Source organism: Ambystoma mexicanum, chromosome 11 (genome assembly GCF_040938575.1).
Source record: "Ambystoma mexicanum isolate Mex_15411 chromosome 11, UKY_AmexF1_1, whole genome shotgun sequence".
Lineage (NCBI taxonomy): Eukaryota > Metazoa > Chordata > Amphibia > Caudata > Ambystomatidae > Ambystoma > Ambystoma mexicanum.
The window spans coordinates 603644229-603662177 of record NC_090934.1 but is presented as its reverse complement, the minus strand read 5'-3'; the positions used below and the strand labels follow the sequence as shown (position 1 = coordinate 603662177).

General features: G+C 47.7%; 1 protein-coding gene across 5 annotated transcripts in view; it reads right to left on the bottom strand.

Annotated features, from left to right (window-relative positions):
• Positions 1–2912: 2912 nt before the first annotated feature.
• HTATIP2 (HIV-1 Tat interactive protein 2) overlaps positions 2913–17949 on the bottom strand; it is a 455781-nt gene continuing 440744 nt past the window's right edge. For all 5 annotated transcript variants that reach the window (XM_069623476.1, XM_069623478.1, XM_069623477.1 and 2 more), the window contains 2 exons: positions 4564–4625; positions 2913–4242 (listed from right to left, as the gene is read on the bottom strand). In XM_069623476.1, coding sequence (XP_069479577.1) covers positions 4017–4242; positions 4564–4625 — 288 coding nt within the window. In that variant the 3' untranslated portion in view covers positions 2913–4016. The remainder of the gene's footprint in view (positions 4243–4563; positions 4626–17949) is intronic.

The window sequence follows — 17949 nt, the reverse complement described above, 5'->3', positions numbered from 1 at the left end:
CGGCGTCGAGTCGACAGACCCGTGTGTTGAAGATCCCCTCGACAACGGCGTCGAAGACATCGACCTCGACGTCGACGGGACCTTCGTCAACGGCGTCGACGGAACCTTCGAGGAAGGTTTGGAGGTCATAGTCCTGCTCGAGGGTTCGAAACGCGCTCGAGAGGTTTCTTTCGCCGGGTACTGCGACTCGCGGCGTTTTTGACCTTCGGGTCTTTCTCTGTTCAGGTTCGAATCGAGGGACTCTTCCGGGGCGGATGACTGAACCCTGTCAGCGTTAACTGCACTGGCCGTATTGCACCTTTCTAGACTCGGCAGGGGCTGCATCTTTGTTTTGCCTGTATCCTATGTTGTATGACAGTTATTAAATAATGGCTCTCTGTGGTGGGGGTGGCATGTAGGTGGCGCACAAGATGTACTTAAAGGACTCAGCCTTAACTAAGTCACTTAAAGGGATATCACCATATTGTGGAATTCTATGGCAAGCCCATGCCTCCAATTCAAGGCGGGGGGGGGTTGGCAAGAGGACCCTCCCGACTCAGCCCACAGGACCAGCATCACAGCATAATTGGCAGCACTTGGCCCCCTTGTTCAACCCCAACCATCACCCCATCGGAAAGGAAGGGGACTTTATCATAAGCTGCAATAGGCTCCTGGTCGCTTGTTCACCTTTCTTTCGGGTTTCTTTCTGAGAGCATCGCTCTCGGCAGTCTTCGAGGGGGTCGAGGCCGCTTTCTCGAAGACGCTCATCATATTCTTTCGGAATTCCTCCCATTCAGCCCGGGAACTATGTTTCGTGGGGCAAGGGATTCTTTTTGGCGAAACAGAGGAAGAGGAAGACGGAGAAGGGGATCTTCGACGTCTCCTCTTCGAGTGCTTCGATCTCGAGGAGTGATGAGACCCACTCCAAGACCTGGAGCGCGAATGGTGACGAGGAGACGAATGTCTCGACTTCGTCGACGAAGAAGAAGCTTTAAAAGTCTTACCTTTCTCCAGCTTCCCCCTACGCTCCTTCAGGGCCTTAGCTGTCATGGACATACAGTCCTCGCATTCCGAACAATGGTGTTCAGCTCCCAAGCACCACAGACAAATTCTGTGAGGATCGGTCAACGACATCTTTTTCCCACAATCTCGGCATTTTTTGAAGCCGGATCGAGGAGTTGTCGGTTCCGACGAGGAAGCCATCGAGTACGGATCGAATAACTCGAGGTAAATAGGATTATCTGACTAAGAACTGAGCAACGGTATTCCTCCTCTAAACTGCTTTCAATCGCCTCAATCCCCCCTTCTGATAATCCTCTTCCCCACTGCTTTCACTCGCCTCATGTCACTTTCTCTGTTCAGGTTCGGGCTCAGGGAAAAAAAAAATCAGGATCCATGTCTAGATAGTTCACGGCCCAACAATGTGCACTATTGGAAGGAATGTGGCACTGTGTGGTCCCCTCACATCTGACCCTCTGCTCAACTGTTCAGACAAGCCCTTATTAGCCCCCAAGAATTCAACTAAGCATAAGGGCCCAGGGACTACAGAGGATCCCCCATGGACCCCCTATAATTAGCTCTTCACATCGCTTGTGGGCATCAATCGCTCCCAGAGTCCTTCTCACCTGTCCGGCTAACTCTCAAAACAAATTTGTCACAAGGTAGAAAATAAAATTACGATCCTACTCTCGTTGCATAAAATTTCTGTAAGGATTTATGTATTCGTTATGTAGGTTTATTATGTGATGTCTGTACTTTCCAAGCCATCCCTACAAAACACAACATTCTTGAAAGCCAACACAATGTACGGACTAAAGCTGAGAATATATATATGATAAAGTAAGAAGAGCAATCAGCCTGAGCTTTGGAACTGCAGCGACAGGGATTGGGACCCTTCTCGGCAGGCTCAGCTTCAATGACAATCTACACACTCATGAGAACAAAAGATCCGTCCACTTTTGATATGCGTTTACATTGTAAAAGAAGCCAGGCCTGGCAGAGAAGGGTCATGCTGCCGCATGATGGCTGGATCCGCCGCTGACTACACCACTTGAGATTCACAGAGGCTGACCCTCTTTCTAACAGCAAAAAAGAGGGTCACCCTCTGCGCGGAGCACCATGAGCACGAGGCCAAGTGCAGCTGCGCATGCTCCACTTGCCTAGCGCCGGCCAGGAAAGTGGCTAAATTTCAGACGGGACTTGGATCCCTTCTTCACTTATCTGTCATATTTGGAAGTTTCTAGGGGGTCATACAATGTGCCAATTATTAAATGGCGCTCAGTCATGAGCTGTATTCTGTCCTGTGACACTTGAGTAACCTGCTCTCGTCCAAATGTCATTAGCCCTTTCTCCAAGAATGGCTGCTAGGAGACCCTTAATACAAGGTCTCACTGACGCTATTGCTCCGTATGTAATTACAATGACAGTGAACATTCAGTATTTGCACATCATAACGTTATTAGTCTCGTAGTTTCCTCATTACAACTTCTTTGAAAGTAACTTTCGATTATGGCCACGAGGTAGCAAAAACTGATGTCACTTACAGTGATGTCAATACATATACAATTGTTCTTGCCACTCAGGGCCTAGCTTATCTTGGAACTACCCCTGGCAATGTTGTTTGCGGGACAGTTGAAGACCGGTGATGCAAGATAAGCAGGGCGGGGAGGTTGAACATCGAGGCTGTTCACTAAAATTGAAGCCCAATGGTAACCCAGTTAGTTGGCAACAGCAGGGCTCCCATAAATGCGCAATCCCTGGGTGAACACCCAGAATGTCCTGGTCCAGGGCCAGCCGTGAATGTGACCAATCGAGAAGATGGAGGGACGTGGCATTACCCCGTGAGCTACACTACCAAGTAGACGCAATAAAGCTATGCAGCACCTGAGGTTTCACCACCTGCAGTAGACTGGACTTGATAAATAAGACCAATAGAGGATTGAAAGCATATATTTATTATTTCACAAACCATTCAGACATGCCAAACAACACAGCTATCTTGTTTCAACAGCACTGTGCCCCCACTCATGGAACGGCATGCAGCAGTGCTAATAAGCAGTCCACAGAATCCCTTAAAAGAACGGATTTCATTTCGTCCGTCAGAAGATTTCTAACCTAATGCTTTTTAAGAAAGTGGGTGCAACATTGCAGGTCCCTTCATGAGCATTCTGCTCCACAGTATAACAATAATTCCGTGTACCCCAAGAGCCCATCCCTGGTCACACAGGCTCCCTAATCTAGACCACATGTGTTGCTTTCGGACCTCACTTATGTTTGGTCGCTTTCGCCTAAACAAGAAAAAAGGGGAGAGTCAACAGCTACCCCTGGTCAATCGTGTAGAAGAAGTAGGCTTAGAAGAGGCAGGGAGCTAGTTTGCGAATACTAGCCATTAAGGGTCACGGTTAGGTTAGAAAAAGGTTGGATAATAATTAAATGTATTCATAGATTCGGATACACATCTTAAAAATAGTGGGTTCACAACAGAAAAAACAAACAAAAAACAAACTTGAAAAAGTCACATATGAGCCTCAGCCACCATTAAGGCACCATTGCATTTTACTGTCTCTCAATTAAGATCCTAGAAAGCAAAGTAAGGCACAATTTCCCTAAACAGTTGCATCATTCACAAAAAATCCTAGGATCGTTAATAGTTAATGTCCAGTAAAAAAAATGCTTCCCCAACAAAAAATAATAAAACAACTTTAGATTCTCCTGAACATTTCATTAGTGCATGAGTGAGTGGTCACTCGATGCAAAGCCCTACTAATCCTTTGGTAGTCGCCAGTCTGTCCTGAGATCACCGCCTTTACAGGCTAAAACAATGCACGAGTCGTTTTTTAGCCTATGCAATTAAATGAATTTAAAAACAAAAGGCACAAGTTAATAATATAATAAACCCAGGTAGTATATAAATATATATATATTTAAAATCACAACTTAAAATAGTTTTGCCCGTGCAGTTATCGAAACACAAGGCAAATTCACAAATAATGCAGGCTTATGCATCTAATTTCAGGATGAGCTACAATGAATGCCCTTTAAGTTTTCTTTTGTTCTTCTAGTTTCCCGAGCATGTGAATAGCCTTGTTGTCCAGGAGCTCCACCTTCTGGTCACTCGGTATCACTGCATTGTTCACCATGGCTCGAGCCAGCGTTGTCACAGGCACTGACAAGGAGGTTGGGAATATGTAAGAGATGGGTCCCAGGAATTTTCTAGCAATCCATTCTGCTGGGCGGGATTCTTGCCTATCACACATCAAGACTCTAAATCGGAATAACAGAATCAGAAGTTAAATGTAGTTCATGATTTAATAAACACTTGTGTAGGAGCGCGATACAAATAAAATACCATTCATTCATAAACAGTTTCAGTACTCCCTGCTATATATTTCAATATGATTTGTTACGGAGCACTTTTTTATTTACAGATCGGTGGTACGGTGCCAACATAGGGAAAAATAAAGTTTGGAAGGGGGTGGGGAACATACAAATATAGACATTATTCATACCAAAAGTGACAAAACACACTGTTTCACTCGTAGTGTCCTAGCATTCAAAGAGAGTTAAGCTCGGTGTAATACTCACGCTGGTCGAAATATTGTGTATCTATCAAATTCAAGTTCTTGAACTTCGGCCTCCACTTGACCCTAGGAAATAAACAAAGATCATGTACATCACCTGACCATACAGCGTGCACACACCACCACTGTGTCTCTGTCAACTCATCTTGGGCACCAATGCAATAGGCAAACTAAACTCTGTCAGAACGGCAGCACAGGGGGCAGGGAGGGCTGTGAACATGCAGACATCTGCTTCTTGCACTTAACTGCCGAGATGAAACCCAAGTTAAGTCATGCTCGTGCCTGGAGTGCAGTGATGCTTCCCAGTACCTTAACACAGCTCTCAACTCCTTCCAGATTTCATCTTCCCACTTACTGCGCCCTTTCTCAATATACAACGATGACCTCCCTGGTATGAACGTCTTGACCACCATGACACTAAGGTGACAACATATCGATGTCAAGATTACAACCTTCGATTAAAAAAATCTATTTATAAAATGTGCACCAAACTTAATTTACGTTTTTGTCGCATGTGTGGCCTCTCATCCACGTGTCTTCGATTGAATAGTGTATTATTCTCCGTTCGCTTAGATACATAGAGGAGATCAGTGGGGAGTGCTTTAGCAATTAGCTTTGAAGCACATTGGTCTATAACAACAAACCATTCCTCAGAGCTAGGCAGCTAAAGCCAAAACGGTGACCCGTCTCAGTGCTTTGTTGACAATTTGCACTACAACATGCTTTTCCAAACGACATTCCACGATCCAGTAAGTTAAGCCCCCCCCCCCCCCAACCCCTCTGGTCCACGGACCTCCGTCTCTCACTGATTGTCTCATGTTTCAGACCTCCAATTCTTGTTTACCGCTCACCAACAGACATGGAGGAGATCCTGACAATGTTAGCAGCGTACAGTTTCGACCTCCAGGCGCTGTCGACCTGCCAGCCGGCCTGGCCGCAAGTCGCTGATTTGCCTTGAAGCCCCGCCCACCTTTCCAGAGGCTAGACAGGGTAGGGCCTCAGCAGCGCGGTCCGGCATTCACAGATGTCCCTGTGGTGGGCCCAACTACATTAGCTTCAGGCCCCACTTGTAAGACAATCCTGGCTATGCCTCTGCACCTTTCTGGGATAAGAGCGGTCACGTGACCACCAGCTTTTTTTTAGTCTTTCATTTTTGAGGGTCCTCATTTAAGGGCGTCAACCCAAAGGGCACTTACATGTTCTGGTTTGCAATTGGGGGTGATGGCAACGCCCTTCTTCATTTGCGGATCACATTTCATTTACTCTATAGCGCTCAACCATTCCTATCCAGAGGTGCAAGATTTATTTCTGTCGCACCCTCCCTAATTTCATGCCAGCTCCTATTCCGGTTCCAATCGCTTTCTTTTATGCCCGCTTTCAAATGTATTTCGGCTCTCAAATGCCCGCTCTATTGCTTCCCTTATGTCTTTTTCTAATTTCCCCTACATTCCAAGCCAGTCTGGCAGAAGGGGCGAGACTGGCATTTTCTTACATTCTTTTTCTCATACTTCTTCTCATATTTTGAATATCATTGTACTTCCTTCTGTAAGCCCCATCGTCATTCCTTTTGGATTGTCTACCATCCTCCTGGTCCTCTCTTCTTTCCGTGAGGATCTACACTTTCTTCCTTCCTGTCTTCTTCCTTCAGACTCTTCATTCTTTTTCTCCGTGACTTCAGTTTTCATGCAATGACTAGCCAGTTTCTTTCGCTGCTAAATTCCAATAATCTTATCCAATATTGTACTCCCCCTACTGGGTACTTAATCTTCGCTATCTCTACCATCACAGCTACCCCCATTCTGTCCTTCTAGTCATCTTCTCTTCTTATCCTTCCATTTCTTTTGATTCTTGTTGGGGAGTGGGGACAATTGTCTCTGGCCCCCCAAGAGGTTTTGGATAAGGTGAAGGCATAAGAGCGCCTTGTAAGAGCACACAGAGGTTGTAAGGGCAAGGGGGATGTTGATGTAGCTGATTAGAAGTAGATTTGCATATGTTTAGGTATGGATCACGCTGGTAGGGAAATGCTATTTTCGAGACCAGCAGCCATTTTGAAATTAAAGCCTTGCGCCGCACAGCAGCAAAGGCACCAGGATCAGGCCCACCACATAGAAATGAGTACGTGCATGCAGGGCTGGGTGGTAACGTAGACAGTTGCAGAGAAGGCCAAATCCCTGAAGATTCATAAACCTTTCATTGTTTCACACTAGTAGTACACATATCCCTACAAGAATGTGCCCTGCAAGACAATGGGGGCCAAGAGATCACTCTCAAATACTATCCCGTGAGAAGAAGGGAGAGGGCCTTCGACCATCACCAGTTAAAATCCTAAGTTATAGTGGCCAAATACCCCTGCCCCAAGACCCCCAGCATTCCTCTGTACCAGTGAATCCCAGACAACCGACCATAAAACTGTTAGTGTGCTGATCTATCAGGAGGAACACAGCAGAAAGGAGAGTTCACCCCACCCAGGGTCCCTGTGATTTGTGCTGTGAGGTGCCAGGGAGGGAAAGTAACACATTTAAGCTTTGGTTGTAAAGAACAGGAACAACGCCGCCATGTCTGGGATCGAGCAGGGGTTTAGAGTTATCGTGACCTCGAAAGTAGCCTCTACGCTCATGTCTGCAGTATCATGTGCACATTACGCCACAGATAGGCGATCTATTGAAGTGGGTTAATAATTGCCAATTAGAAGCTTTGCGCTTGATGACATACGAAGAACAATCCCACATGGAAGATGAGCAGATAAGGCTGGGACCAATGGCCTGGCATCCCCTATAGAGCAGGCTGCCTATGTATAGGGTTGCATTAACCAGCTACTTGGATTTGTAACATATGTGATGTACGTCAGTTGTGATGCTTTTTACCTTTAAAAACTATTACTCATGCTGATTTTGTGAGAGCCCTCTGTGTCAGTAGTGTTTTTTGCTATTGCGTACTTGTTTTTAAGAGAATAAACCTTGCTCTCCTTGCAAGATGTGTGCTGGGGATTTTTCCCTAGTGGGTTTTATTTTTTCTGGTGTGAGCATTAAGGGGCTTCTCTACATTTTTGGCGACCCCAACATGATCCCAGATTTTCCACAAAGGCGAAGGCTTCCAGGCCGCAAATCTGGAGGGGCCGCGCCCGCCTGCAGTGACCAGACCCAAGCGCTCAACCCGTAGTGCTGTACAGGAGCCGTTTTCACAGAATTCATGTCTGCTCTTTGGGGCAGGATACGGCTCCTAGGAAGGTGCAGGCTGTTATTGGTACTCTGTGACGGAGGAGCTCGGGTGAACACACAGATGTCAGGTACACCTCTTGCGGGTGACAACAGGGGTTGATGCTAAGTGAGAAGTGGGGAAACCGGGATAACGGCGTGTGTGTTTGTGCGTGTGAAGAAGAGAGTGTGAGAGTGTTGGTGCATTTTGGAGTTGAATAGTGTGTGAAGGCCAGGTGGCAGTTTTTTTATTATTATTATAGTTAAAAGTATGAGAAGAGAAACAGAGAAGTGGCATCCTTTCCACGTTACGGAAGAAGATGGCGCCATATTTTGAATTGTGATAATAGAATAACGAAGTAGGGGCTTCGTATAAATAGAGAGCTCAGATTCTTGTGCCGAATATACTGCGGTTGGGGGAATAAGTAGTGGTTATTTTAGTTCTTTGTTTTAGCTTGTTGTTTCAGTGTTTTAAGATTTTATTGTGCAGCAAACTGGGGCCAAGGGAGGCCATGTGAAAGAAGTAGCATGTATATTGGGTGTGAGGAGTGAGAGTGCACGTGTGTGTGTGTGTGTGTGTGTGTGTGTGTGTGTGTGTGTGTTGAGGGGGTGCGGGTAGGGGGCAACAGGGGAACGAGAGCGAAGGACTTGTAGGAACATTGATGACAAATTACATCTCGTATAGGGTTGGATTTTTTTTATTTAAAGGTTGTCAACATCGGGGGAATGACTCAGTTGGAGTATATGTGCAGTGCATCACTGTTGTAAGAGAAGATCAATTAAGTTACTCACCGTAGTGACTACCTTACTCCTAGTCCATAGTCCCCTTTCCTCCATACTTTTGGGACATTCCGTCCTGTTGGACGAGACCGGAGCACTTTTGTAAAAAAGCTTCAAATTGAAAAATGTGTTCTTTTTACGCCAGGTACCGTACGCAGCCGTAACCCTGTCCTCCTTAGCTCTGCCCCGCGTATCGCCTTTCAGTCCTTTTCTATCGCCAGGTCTGAGACCATTTAAGCAATAATAGAGGATACTTATTAGAGGGAATGGCAGGCAGGCATATGGAGGAAAGGGGACTATGAACTAGGAGTAAGGTAGTCACTACAGTGAGTAACTTTATTATACTCCTAGGTCCAGTCCCCTTTCCTCCATACTTTTGGGAGATTACCAAGCACTCCTTACAGAATAACGGGTGGATGGAACTCCTTTACTGAAAGAGGTTATTGTGAACAGCTTGCCCGAAGTAGCATCAGCCCTGGAGCTCAGGTCTAAGCAGTAATGTTTCACAAAGGCTGATGGGGGAAGCCCACGTAGCCGCTTTGGCAATGGTTTCCCAGGGAACATATTTTTGGAAGGCAATGGCAGCTGCCTTGCCCCGCACAAGATGGGCATGAATTCCCTTCGGAGGCTGAAGGCCCTAAATGGTATACGCCTCAGAGATACAAGAAGCAATCCATTGGGAGATAGTTGCTTTCGAGGCCGGCTTTCCTTTCGGGTCTCCGAAGGTCACCAAGCGCTGGGGAGAGCTCTGAAGATTAGATGTTCTGTCCAAATCGATCTTAAGAGCTCGCCTTACATCCAAATTATGCAGAACCCTCTCGCCACCTGAAGCCGGTTCTGGGAAAAAAACTGGTAAGGAAATAGACTGATTCAGATGAAAATCATCGGATACCACCTTTGAAAGTAAAGAGGGATTGGTCCGGAGGACAACCTTATCCTTGTTAAAGGTGTGGAATCGATGTTCTACATACAAGGCCTGAAGCTCGCTTACACTCCTTGTCGAAGTCAGCACAATCAGAAAAGCAATTTTCCATGAAAGGAATTTCAAATTTGCCGTAGCCATGGGCAGAAACAGAGTCATTTGCTCCTATACTGAGACCTCGTCAAAGGTTTTCTAGCCACCTGGATGATATGCATAGTTGTAATCTTAGATTTCAAAGAATTTTTTCCCATAGAGAGAGATGTGTAAATACTGAACACATATTTAGGAGTTCCTTAATTCATTTGACAAGGACCCGGTGTTAGGATACCCCACTGGATGGTAAATGTACACACCCACTGGAGGCCATCCACACTACTCTTGAATTCCTGTACCATAGAGACAACCTTGAAATAATATGAAGAGAAATTGAGCTATTTAGCTCCTTGCCTGCCAGGACAAACCCCTTCCTGGGACAGAACCTGAGCAGTAGCTGTGGAAGTCGCAGAGGCTGATTTAGATGGCAGAGTGGCGGCCGCTACCACCGCCGAGGACCGGAGTGGACATGACGCCAATGCTTTTTCCTCGTAGGTGTGAAGCCTGCAACGGGCATCAATCCTTTTATTTATGTGTAGCCCGGTGTGGGGCTTATCCCAGACCTTGCGGGCCTCGGCCAGGACGTCCCTCTGGAGGAACAGGCCGGTACGCTCCTGTGGAGACAAGGTTAGCACCCCTGATAGCACCCCTTCCTGCGGAGCGGGTGCCTCAGGCACTGGTATGTCCAGGAGTGACATGTCCAGTACCTGGTTGTGAAATGCTCAGACAGAGCAGGGCTGGTCTTCACTATCCTGATCCGCCAAGGGGTCGCCTGGAGCATCCGCGTCCCCAGACTGCGACGCGACAGGCCATCAGATTGACATCACGCTCTGCTTGGGACTTGTCCAATGATGACAAGGGAGGCAGAGGCGGAAGAGCCAGAGGAGGGCCGGGAGGCAGAGGAGGTGCAACCGCCGGAGCGACAGGTGCCGTGACAGGAACTGACAGGGCAGGCAATGGAGTCTGAGGGCAGATTTCTCTAAATAGGCCCTTAAAGTACTCCCTCATTGGATCAGAGTTCATTTGGCTCTGAAATTTCCCAAAAAAGTCATCCTCTGCCGAGACCTTAGGCGCTGGAGTGGGCAGAGGCCTCTCATGAGGAGCATAACCACACAAACGCAGTGAAGAGGGCTGCCAAGAGGGCCCGCCACCAATCGGGTTTACATAGACCAATGGGGCAGATGTAGGATGAAGAGAGACCGAATGAGGTATTGGCATCCGAGCACGCAAGTCATAGGAAGGGCGGAACGGAGTCTGACTGTCGCGTGGAAAAGGTTGTCTACCGAAAAGAAGGTTCCCAGCACCCGCTGACGATAGCGTGGGTGTGAGGGAAGAATCCAAAATGGCCACCGTAGACCACGCAGGAACGCCCAACATTTTGTGAACATCTGAGGAGAACTGCGTCACATGAGGCAGTTGACTCCACAGACTGGCCAGGGGACTTGACTGAAATTTTAGCCTTGACATAAGGAACCTCGGCAGAGTCGGTACTATGGGGCCTTGGATGTTTACTGGACATCCTGTCCCTTGAATTAGCCTCCAAAGGAGGAACCTCGGCACAGCCGGTAACAGAGGAGTTACGGTCGACGACCTCTCCCTGTGCCCCCTCAACAGAACCGGTAACATCGCGAGTGCAGGATATTTGAGGAATCCACCTCACAGACAAGACCTTAACAGGACTCTCAGTTCTGTTGGTACACACCTTAGCCTTGTTAAGAGGAACCTCAGAACAGAGTCCGGTCTTAATATCTCCCCCGAGAGGGGTCTCGAACCGTGGATCAGTACAGAAAGCCTCGAGAGGCCTCAGGGAGCACCCCGGTAGTCAGTGCGGGACGCTCCTAACAAGGAGACCTCAGAGTGAACTCCGGTACCCAATGCCTTAGCACTACTATGCTGGCTATTAGCACCTGATTGGTGAACCTCGGATCGTGATCCGGTACAGGCAGGCCCCTCGCGGAAACCCTCGGAGAAAACCCCGGTAGGTCTGCGAGGCACCTCAGGGATAACCCTGGTAGCAGAGCTTTTGAAGCCCATCCCAGACCTGGAGGACCCCAGGAAGGAGTCCCCCGGCCGGGGTGCCCTGAAAAGTAAAGAACTTACCGGGCGTCTCTTCTTTTCGTCAATGAAGAGTTGGAAATGCGATGGAGGAACCTTCTGGAAGATTTCCTCCCGCCTACGAAGGCGACGTTAAAGTGCCCGGACCGAATGGGAGTCGCAGAAGAAACACAAGTCCCAACAGCGATCCGGTCTCAGACACTCCAAGCAGAGAAAATGAGGATCCGTCCTAGTGAAGCAAGAGGAACAAGTGGCAAATCTCAGACGTTCCGGCATAGACGGAGGGCAACGCGACTGCAGAACCAGAGCGGGAGAGAAGGACAACGGGAAGGAAAAAAGGTCTTCCCGGTGATGCTAGTGCATCCAGCCCAGACCGTGCGGAGAAAAGGACTGAAGGGTGATGCGTGGGGTGGAGCTAAGGAGGGCGGGGTTACGGCCACGTGCGTTACCCCGTGTAAAAAGAGAAGGACACATTTTTCAATTTGATGCTTTTTTACAAAAGTGCTCCGGTCCCGCCACACAGGACAGAATGTCCCAAAAGTATGGAGGAAAGGGGACGGGACGTAGGAGTATGAGAAATACCAGAAGCAGTGGGTGGCGGGGACACAGGGGGGAATGTTCCGCCCATAGCCAGAGCAGGGTATGAATAATAGGGGGATATTGGAATACATGTGAATGTTTTCGGCTGCCAAATACAAGGGGAAGAAGCTTCAAAGGAGAAAAGAGATCCTAGAATTGTGGAAAAAGGTAGATAACGGAGGATAATGAAGAGTGCAAGTCCCAGTGTGATAGCAACCCAGCCCCAAGTTTTATTAAATCAGCAGCACCTGAGTTAACACAGTCAACCGCAACCCAAATAGGGCTTTATCCAACTCTTCCCGCCACAGGATATACAAACCCAACATATGTCAGCTCGCCCGCCACAGTCCCTCCCCCATCAATATTACCACCCCCATATCAAACGAACACTAACACTGCATTGCCACTGGGTAGGATACCCTAGAGGGAATTGGAAGAAGCTTTACAGGCTGCCCAAGCAGAATTGGCACGGTTGAAGGTGCTCCGGGAAGAAGAGAGTAAACTGGGGTGTGGACTAGATGAGTGGAGGGCCAGAGATATTTTGTTCAGACTAGATAGTACTGCAATTAAGGATGTACATATTGAAAAGAAGAGTGAAGTGAGGAGTGGGGAGTATAGGTTATGGGACAGTGAGATCGGACGGAGATACAGAGTTGCGGGAGGAGGAGTGGGACACGATGGATGAATTGGAGGATGATGAACCAGAAGTTATCCCATGGGTAGAGAGCTTGTGGGGTCCACAATTGAGGAACAGTTTTGGGCAGGCAGCAGTGGCTAGGAAAAAGGGAAGTGACAATAGGAGGGGGAAGAAGGGGAATGGGCACGCAGTTGCCATGACTACATAAAGGCTAAGGGAAGGCGCATTATGTACCTTGGGCTCAGATGGATAAGAACAAAGTGATTAAAGCGCTCCCAACCCTCACTGCAGGGGCTGGGAAGTGGATATACGCTTTTAAACCTAAATAGCAGGAATACCCTTAGCAGTGGGAGACATACCAAGTTTACATGGGGCAAGTGTAGGAGATCAGGCGAGAGATGTTTGGGTTAAGGCTGGATATCCGGGAGTGAAAGTAGATGACAAACACGGTGGGGCACGTTTTAATATATTAGTGCACTGCTGTGGGCGTACCCGACACACCCGAATTGCAGTCCATGATGCAATATACAATCGGGGATGATGAAGACCCTGCTCAGTACATTTTGAAGGTACAGGAGATGTGGAGGGCCGAGACGGGAGACCAGTGGGACCAATCAGTTCCACCTTTCTGTTTTGTTATCAAAAGGGGATTACCCAAAGAAGTGCAGAAAGCTCTCAATAAGATCGTAGGCATAGAAGTGAAAGGATGGGCTGAAATGGGGACTATAATTATACATCATTGTAAACAAATAAAAGAGTAAAGGAAACAGCACAAAGGCTGCAGGCTGAGGAAGCGAAACTGGTACAGAGAAAATGAGCAAAAATAGCAGTTGAAGGGGTGGTAGCAGCAGTGACACAAACAGACTCAACAGAGCAGGCAGCAGCACGAACAAACACACAAACAAACAAACAAACAAACGCAAGAATAGCAGCATTCTGGCCAGGCGGCGGACAAGGGCAATAGAATGGTGGACCTCAGCTGCAGTAAACAGAGTGGCATTAAAGAGGTCAGCAGCGTGGCAGAAGGGGTTTCAAGGAGGTAGAGGGGGCAGGGGTGGGTTTGGAGGGATGGGGCAGAGAGAGGGAGCAGGACCAGGTCAGTGCTGGGGATGCGGGAAGTTTAGTCATTTTGCAGGAGAATGTAGAAGCAGAATGGTAGTGGGATAAAATCCCTACACCCCGTACAACAGCAACACATCCCTGCGCCCCTGATGCCCATGTCCATCCCATACGAAATACGCCAATCATACACACAGCTACTACCACAGCCCTCACAGTCGCCTGCCCAGTCTAGCACCCCAGCAAAGCAGCGCCACCAAACCAATCATACGGTGGTCCAATGCCTGGAGGTAACGCTGTCCCGAATGGGGCAGTGACACCTTATCGTGGGCTGAGTGTCCTGGGAGGTAACCCTTTCACATTCCCAGGTACAAATACATATCCGGACTAGGACAGCCCCCAGAAAACTCTTGCGTGCCCAGCACTGTCCGGGACTACCCACCCCAACGAGGAACTCTTGGTGGGCGCTGAGATAGGAAAAAAGCAATTTATCTTAATGGTTGACACAGGTGCCACTAAATGATGCATCAGTGAGGGGAACTTCCCACCATCAGGTGAAACTCTTGACACCCAAGGCTTCTCTGGGGCTGTCACCACGGTTCCGTACACAAAAGAAGTAGCTATGAAAATAGGAGGAAAACTGGTGCGTGCACCCTTATTATATTCAGAAACCTCCCCAGTAAATTTGTCAGGGCATAACCTCCTGAGCAAATAGAACATGACCATTTCCTTCACATATCGAGGAATAATATGTGCCACCCTAGGAATGTGTGCACTGAGGGCGATGGTGATAATACAAGCCAGAGGAGGGGAGGTGGTGGTTTGGGGCTTTCCTGTTGACATATGTTTGTGTATGGGATTACAGTTTTAATTGATGCAGTGCACCAAATTCTGCAGGAGAATGTAGAAGCAGAATGGGAGTGGGATAAAATCCCTACACCCCCACAGGCCCAGTACAACAGCAACACATCCCTGCGCCCCCGATGCCCACATCCATCTCATACAAAATATACCAATCATACACACAGCTACCTCCACAGCCCTCACAGGTGCAGCTGCCTGCCCAGTCTCGCGCCCCAGCGCAAGCAGTGCCACTGAACCAATCATATGGTGGTCCAATGCCTGGAAGTAACGCCGTCCCGAATGGGGCAGTGACACCTTATTTTGGCACCTGTGTCAACCATTAAGAATAACACTCAAGGTGCAGTGCTACCCTGTGTGAAGAAGCAGAGGAGGGAATATGAGATACCATCTTCACACTCCTAAACCAGGGGATTATTGTACCCTCCAATTCCCCATGTAACATGGCTGTGTATCCAATACAAAAAGGTAAAGGGGGCAAGTTGGAGAATGATCCAGGATCTCTGCCCCCTGAATGACATTGTATAGGCAGAATTACCTGTAGCTCCTAAACCTGCAACCATATTGTGCAGCATACCAAAACAAGCAACACATTTCACTGTGGTGGATTTGAACAATGCCTTCTTTTCCATACCCCTGCACCCAGACTCAATATCTCACCGCATTTACGCATGGCAGAATGCGGTCAAAACACACGTGATTACCACAAGGGTACTGTGAATCCCCTAGTATTTTTACATGTATATTTAGGGAACATCCAAGTGGCCAGTACTAGCATCCAATATATGGAGGATCTGCTAGTGTGCATTGACAGTGAAGAGCAGTGCCTAAGTGATTCTGTCACTCTCTTGCAGCTGTTAGCCTATGAAAGGTACAAGGTAGACAAAGCAAAGTTACAATATTGTCTCCAGGAAGTACTTTATTTGGGCCAATTGATATCGGTCCATGGAAAGAAAATAATACCTGAAAGCTCTGCATCTGTACGCAGTGCCCCCCAGCACAAAACTGTCAAGGAAATGCAGAAGATCCTCAGTTGTGCAATTACTGTAGAGTGTGGATTCTAGATTAGGCAACATACACCAGGCCTTTGTTGCAAGGCCTTAAAGAGGCACACACGATTGTTTGGACAGAAGGCAGTAGCTTTAATGAATTGAAAGATGTCATCTCCACTACCCCAGTTTCAGCAACCCCTGACTACACACAAGATGTATATTTGTTTTTCCACTCCAATGGCCAGATAATGACAGAAGTACTTACCCAGAAAAGCACCATGGGCCACAATCCATTGGCCTATTACAGCAGAGTTTTGGATTCAGTGATGCAGGGTCAGTTCCCTTGCAAGTAGGCACCTTCTGCCGCTGCATTTGAGATGCTCCGTAACATTGTATGTGAGCATGCAGTTTTTGACATTCTGGAGCAGTGTAAAACAACGTTGACCACTCAGCGGGCATCCAGTATGAGATTGTCTTGTCCAGCCCAAACATTCACATAGTGAGGTGCAAGACAGCAAACCCTCCTACCTTTTTAATAGAATTATGTACTGAAAAAGACCTTGCAAGATATGACTAACATTTGAGGGAGAGGAGGAGGATATCCCGAAAGCTAAAGATAGTCCACTCGAGAGATGGGGGGGGATCCTTTTTGTTGATAGGTCAGCAACTATTGAGCAGGGGACAAGCCTGAGACATGCTGGTGCGGCAGTGGTCCCCCTAGTGGACAGAGAGTATGGGGTGGTGGTGCAAAAAAGGTTACTGATGCAGTATTCCGCTCAAGTAGCAGAGCTTATAGCGCTAATTGAAGTGCTTCTCATGTCCCAGGGGTGCCGAGTGACCATCTATTCTGACTCTGCCTATGTTACCACAACAGTGCCTTCAGAGTTAGCACGACGAAAGAGGCGAGGGTTCAGAATAGTGGACGTGTCCCCAGTCCAACATGCAGCATTATTGGTTAAATTGATTGAAGCACTTGTGTGACGGCGGTGGTTAAATGCACCGCCCATAGCAACGACACAGACACAGTTTCCCTCGGCAAGGCCGCCGCAGATAGGAGCAGTTGCTGGCCCTGTACGCTTTCCTCCCAATGGCTCAGATAATTAAATTACAAATGCAGGCCCACAAGAGGAGAAAGAGTTGTGGAGGAAAAGAGGGTATACACAGTCCCCTACGGATTTGTTATGGCGGCAAGATTGCACAGGCACAGTTGTTATGCTGCACGCACAGCTGCTGATCACTTTTGACCAGTTGCACCATCCAGCACATTTATCCAAACACATTGCTGCAAACATACAGGAGGCCTGGTTTGTTCCCAATCTTCAGGAGGTTCTTCCTAATATGGTGATAAACAATGTCAGCTGCCAGACATACAGCACTGGTCACACCATAAGAACAATACAAGGTACTTTGCCCCACCCTACTGGGCCATTCACAGAACTCAACATCGACTATGCAGACATGGGAGAACAGTATAATGGATCAAGGTATTTAATCATTGTGGTATGTCCCTTTTCACGATGGGTCAGGGCTGGTCCTTCTGCACATCCCAATGCTAATAGGGTCACCACATTTTTAGTGAGGGAGGTGTTCCCTCAGTGGGGTGTTTGCCATGTCTTCCGGTCCGATAACAGCACCCATTTATTTAATGAGCGTTTCAAAGAGTTGACTGCATTATTGGGCATAAAGCATCGGATGTGCACAATTTACTGCCCCCCCCCCCCAATGCAAAGGGATCGTAGAATGGATCAATAATCTATTAAAGAGTAAACTTTCAAAGTTATGCACAATGCTCAAGAAAAATTGGGTGCATTGTTTGCCCCTGGCGTTGTTCAGTAGGCACAAGGAGCCCTGTAAGGATCATCATTTATCGCCTCATGAAGTGGTAACAGGACGGCAAATGCACATTCCCCATCTCCTATCGAAAAAGCCTCAGATGCTCAAAGGGATGTGTCCATTCTAGGGGATAAGTTCAGAGACTAGCTTTCTGCCATGACAAAACGCATAAAATGTATCTCTCAACAGATAGCGCCATCACGGTCTGAAGATACAACCAGCTCTGAATCTACCTCAGTGATGTCACCACCACTTCAGTGGTTACCGGGACCAGATTTTCATTAACAAGATGTTTGCAGATGGAGTGAACCTAGATACAATGGTCCTTTCACCACTGTCTATGCCACTCCTCTTGTGGTAAAGGTTAAGAAGCCGCAGTATTGGA